A 6,000-nucleotide genomic window follows, 5' to 3' on the forward strand; every position below is an offset into this window, starting at 1 on the left:
TTGCCTTCTCTAACAAAATAATCCTTGAAGGAGTTTTGAACTGAAAAGCCCTCTGCCATAGTGAAACCTCAATTTCTACTAAGAGGTGTCACATTATTTACACCTTTTTCAGGTTCTTTTCCATTAAGTTCAGGAAAAAGTGATTGAGTGTCCTTCGTAATTAAATTGTGCGGATAGCAAGCTGCTAAGATTATCGAGTCACAAATTTTGGATTTGACCACAACTGAAGAACAGAAAACTCTGAAAATCTGACTTAAAAGACTGAAGGCATTTTTAGATACATGTCTAGCTCTGCAAAGGCAATAATTGAATACTGCCTTCTCATAGTCCTCTTTCGCTTGGGGCTTATTATAAGGTTTCCTAATGTTTCTGTGGAGTCAAATTGCTTCATCACCAAACGGAAAAATTTTGTTAGAACCAGGCGATGTTGCATCTGGCAGGAGGTTAAATGTGTTGGAATATAGTTGCTTCCTCATGTTAGATTTTGCAAATATTCCACTGTAGCCCTCTTTTCCATAAGAATCAACGTCAACAGCAATACATTTATCATTTGTGTTAACAATTGCTAAGAGGACTATGGAAAAAATGTTCTTATAATTAAAAAATTGGGAACCATTCTATGAAGTGCATAACATATTTACTGTCAATTGCTCCCACACAGTTTGAAAATTGCCATCATTCCCAGAATTCCATTGTGTTTGCTTTCCATTCTCTGAGGGCACAGGCATAAATATGTGCATTGGCCTTCTGAAGATTGCAGAAACCACATCTCTGATATTCACACTGATATAGCTGTGAGAGTTTTGAAACACATAGCTCAGAGAGTGGAAAGATTCTCCTGTTGCCATATACCTAAAAAATCACGATGATTATGATGATGATGATGATAATAATATGGCCTCAGCTTCTCTGTTTAACTTTTAATTTGACACTATCTGGCTGGTTGCTCATCAATTTTGATTTTCTGTTTTACTGTAGGCTTACTAGATGTCACATTAAACCGAATCTCTCTCGAGTGATGTTTATGGCTGTGTTTCTTTAAATGAATTTTGTTGGGTAAACACCAAATGTGTCACCAGAGATCTTTTACAGGATAAAGATGTTGATTCCCATAGGGAATAATACCAATATAGTTGGTTCGTTATTGGACATTATAAATAACTATATTGGTATTATAAATTTACTCATTTGGAACAAATATTTCAAGTTCATTATGGGAATCAACATCTTTATCATGTGATGGCCACGCAGGCATCAGTTTTTGAAAGTGAGACAAACTCTCTCTTATTGCACTGGCACTGCCGGTGGCTCCAGGTAGCCTACGCAGTAGCCTCCACCGTGTGCACTGGCCATGCGTATTGGTGGGGGTGCTATTTACCAACTGATGAGCCCAGCTTGGCACACTGGGGTGAAGCGCTGGCAACCAGGAATGAGTTGGCTGGAAGATTTACAATGTCCAATAACGGATCAACTATATTGGTATCTTTAACATGTCGACATCGTATGACATGGAGTGTCGAATGGACTTATTTCCTCCCTGCAGCCAGGTTGGAACCCACTATCTTGGGATCTGGAGGCCAGCACTCTACCATTCATACACAGAGAGAGCTACAAACTCACGGTGATTGGCTCAGATGGACCAGATGTGAATAAGAAAGTTCATAGACTTTTCAAAGAAGATTTAACAAGATCTTACAGATTAGTTGATATCGGGACTTGTCCCGTTGACATCATTCATGGTAGATGTCTTTTGATGAAGATATATCTGAATTAGCTGTTGTTGCTGTTTACCGCTATTTTGATGGGTGACCAGCCAGGCTGGAGGAATATCAAGTATTCATGAAGATCTGAAGTTACCTCAAATGAAATTCTTGAAACATTCTCTGTCTAGATGGCTTACATTTCATCCCTCTGCTGGGAGATTGCTTGAATTGCTTGAACCTATTTTCTTAAATTCTTGTCATCAATAAAGAATCAAACTGTGTGACTGTCTACCTCATGCAAAAAGGAGGATGGTCAAACTGTTATGTAGTTCAACAAGCAAAGCAGAAATGTACTTCACTATATCTTCTGCAGAATGTTTTACATACTTCACCCAAGTATTCCAATGAGACGAACCTTTAATTTATATCCTGTACCTTCAAGTACAAGATCTGTTAGAAAAACTGGCTGGACATGTTTGCAAAATCTAGTTCTGTTGGCAAATTTGTTCTAAATGTGTTACTTGATTTTTTTTTTTTAAATGCATTGCTCCTAAAAGATATTGTTGCTTCATAGAAAATTTAAAATGAACTTCCACATCACCCAGAAAAAGAATTCTTTGTTTTCATGAACAGTGCTAGAGAGTATTATGTTTCCGGATTCAAATATTTGATTGAAAAAGCAATTAAAGATTGTGATTTGATTAAAGCTCTGAGATGTTTAAATCCCTCCCTTGTGAAAAACTGCCAAAGCTATCGAGATATAATTTGTTGCCAGATAACTACCTGTCCATATAAAAGAGGATGTGCTTGTTAATGAATGAAAGATGTTGCAGGTGGAAACAGGACTAGCTTTTGAAGGAAGAATTGATAGTTATTGGGATAATACTATAAAGAAAACTAATATAGCAGGAAAAAGACGATATTGAGACTGCATTGCCTCTATCACATTGGAATAATATTGTATTTCCCCTTTTTTACTGTCTTCTTTCAGTACTGTAAAAAAATGTTATTATACTTTTGTTCCTCAAACATAACAGTTTCATTCATTTCAAAAATAAAAACTGTAGTATAATCTTCATATTTATTTAATAAATGAACAGGCCATATTCCATCAAGAGCCAGAAACAATATTGAAACTTAGCCTAAAACATCAAATGAAATAGCTACTATTCTTTATCATTTAGTAATATACGTGTGTATACTAGTACTTACACATTCATTTTTCTCCAGTCTCTGCTGGCCTTTTCTTGGTTAGGGATTAATATATATTATTTATAACAATTTCTTTTACAGAAAGATGTGAACATCAAACATTTGACCATATTGATCATTTGGCAACTTTGTCTCATTTTCGTTTTGTTATTGGATGGTCTACAACTCCTAGCCCCGTAATAATAATTGGCAAACATAGGCCATTGATTTATTTATTTCATGACAGTGATAAACAAGTACAATCTTGAAATGATAAATTCCCTAGCATGCCTGTGAGGGCTTTTTATGACAGCTGATGGTAGAACTGTTGAGGGGCCAACTAGTCTTTAGGCTGACCAGTGTACATATACATACATGCTTAAATACACAACAATAATATGTGTGTAGGCCGGTTTTATGTGAACTTCTGTCTCACATATGAAGGTCTAACAGATCTATTAAAAAATAACTTTCTTTTAACTTTATAAGATGCACAACATATTGGAATATGTGTTTACTCTATTTCAGGCAAAAAAATTTGGTTTCACTTTTAGATTCTGGTTACACTCTTATTCTCTGTGAAGAAACTTACAGATCTCAAAACTTTACTCCATTCCATAAGCGTGACTAACAGATAGCATTTGACAGTCTTCATAATTTTAAAGTATTCCTCCAGCCAATCAATAGTTGTTGTAAACACGGTTGGACCCACACAAATTCACACCTGTTACAACTAGATTCATCTTACAACAAGATTGAAGCAATAGATATTCTAAACATGGATTTTTATTGCAATTGCTGATTGTATTTTATCTCGTTTAAGTTTTTTATGTATCACTGTTTTTCATCCTTGTGTTGTTTTAAGTCTAAAAATCTAGGCCCCAATTACTATAATAAATAATTGCTCCTTTGTAGTATTTCTTTTCCAATGTTTTAAGATGATAAAAATATGTAAAAAAATGTATGAATGTATGATGTATTTCAATGACAGGATTAGAAAATTTTCAAGTCTACTTTGTTTTTTCTTTTCATTTTCTTTAATGGAAATGTAATATAATCATGATGTATTAAGAATTAACTTTTGCTATTATCATGTAGTGCAATTAAGAGAAGTATTTTTTTCTTTCATTTGGGTCCAATCATTAATCAATGAAAATTGTTTCAGCATTCAACACTAACAAGACCAAAAAGGAATTTAGGTATGATATCACATCACTACACATTATTATTATTATTATTATTATTATTATTATTATTATTATTATTATTATTATTATTATTATTATTAATTTCTAATCATTTGCTGGAAGATATAAATTTGAACTAAGAAAGTACCCACACTTTTTATATTTGAATGAAAGTACCATTCATAATTTTTGCAGTAACTAAGTACACTGGTACAGAGGATAAATTTCAAACTGTCTCTTATCTATTGAATCTACAAATTGCTGGTAAATAAGGCATATGATTGGAAATATGAAAATTTAAGATAAATTTCAAATCTCAATAAAGACCAGTTCCTTCAAGAGTTAATGTGAATTAGAAAGAAAAAATTTAAATTAGATTTGCCATTGACTTATTCCAAAATTTGTATTCTGTTTAAGGCTTGAGTATCACATGCAATAACGCCCCCATCTTCTCAAGACCGAACATTCCAAGAGCTGTTTGGGTAGATGATATTAGGGATCGAGATGTTCGGATCACTAAGGCACATGTGGCTCGCACCTACACCAATTCAGTTAAGTTGCAAGAAATTGAGAGACGTGAACACCGACAACTTCATAATGAAGGCTGAAGAGAGACTACTTCTTCAACTACCTCAAGCAATTGTATTATTTTAATTCAGATAATATTGAATGTCATTTATGACTCTCAATAAATGCTGTTTGTTTAAAAACATGACCTTGTCATCGGTATAGCCTACTGTAAAAGGACTTCATACACTAGTTTGCCAATTACGTATATAATAATAATAATAAATTGATGTTTCTTAAAAGGAGTTCAACTACTTAGTATTTTTAGGAAAACATTATACATGAACTTTGTATTCATATCCTTACCATTCATACCTTAACATATCTCTTTCCTTCTCTTAAGTGTATTTTAAAACTCTTTTCCTAATGTTGAAATTTTATAATCTATTTCCATTGTTAAATGTCAAGTTCTTGTAGGAATGTTGTTATATGGATTTATAAAATCTGTGATTTTCAAAAAAAGTGTTAGAGAAATTGTACCAATGTTACAGTGTGTGTTATTTAAAGAAAATAAAATTTGTAACAAGTAAGGATGTATGAAATTTCCATTATTTCTCTTTCACTACGTAAGCCTAATGTATTTATGTCTACCCCTTTGTCCTGTTTCTTGATACAGCGTTGGGGATGAGGTGAGATGAAATTATATGGTGTGTTTTTAAGGCCGGATCCGTTCCTAGTGCCAACCACAGTGCAGCTAATGAAGATGAAATGAAGGATAGTGAATGAAATTAGGTGGGGAGGAGGAACAGGTCAGCTGTGACCTATGAATGGGAACTGCCTATCATTTGCCTAGACGTGAAAAACGGGAAACCACAGGAAACCATTCTCAGGACAGTAGATGTTGGAGTTCAAACCCACTCATCCCCCAAATACAGAGCTTATCTCCATAACCTTAATATGTAGATTTTGTTAAGTAAGCTTAATAATAATAATGGAAAATATTCACTCTTTCTGAACAAAAGATTTACTAGCAATTACAAATCTGAAACCTCTGAAAGTATAGTTCAGAAAGAGGGTGAAAATCTACTGAACTAGTGAATTATTATTTCCATCTCGTAGACTGCGTTCAAGGAGACCACAATAGTTAATATCCTGCCATGTCTGATTTTTCTTTCCAAAGCAAAGACAAATAGAAGGGAATGTGGAATGCTTCACTACCTACAAAGGATCACCTTGTCCAAGATCCTAGTGCCCAACCACCTAGCTACAATTTAAGACCATGAATGGACCCTTGTGAATCTCTTCAGGACAACTAAGGAAATATATCCTTGCTGTATTCATCAGGTGAATCAGCTGCCCCTTGTAATGTAATTTTTTCACCTGATGTTATAGACTACTTGAAAACAACAGTC

General features: G+C 34.0%; 1 protein-coding gene across 1 annotated transcript in view; it reads left to right on the forward strand.

Moving 5' to 3' along the window:
* The window catches only part of LOC136879866 (tubulin polyglutamylase ttll6), a 651,223-nt gene extending 646,267 nt beyond the window's left edge, over nucleotides 1–4,956 (forward strand). The window contains exons 15-16 of the mRNA XM_067153263.2: nucleotides 4,060–4,093; nucleotides 4,499–4,956. Coding sequence (XP_067009364.2) covers nucleotides 4,060–4,093; nucleotides 4,499–4,689 — 225 coding nt within the window. The 3' untranslated portion in view covers nucleotides 4,690–4,956. The remainder of the gene's footprint in view (nucleotides 1–4,059; nucleotides 4,094–4,498) is intronic.
* The last annotated feature ends 1,044 nt before the right edge of the window (nucleotides 4,957–6,000 follow it).

Source organism: Anabrus simplex, chromosome 1 (genome assembly GCF_040414725.1).
Source record: "Anabrus simplex isolate iqAnaSimp1 chromosome 1, ASM4041472v1, whole genome shotgun sequence".
NCBI lineage: Eukaryota > Metazoa > Arthropoda > Insecta > Orthoptera > Tettigoniidae > Anabrus > Anabrus simplex.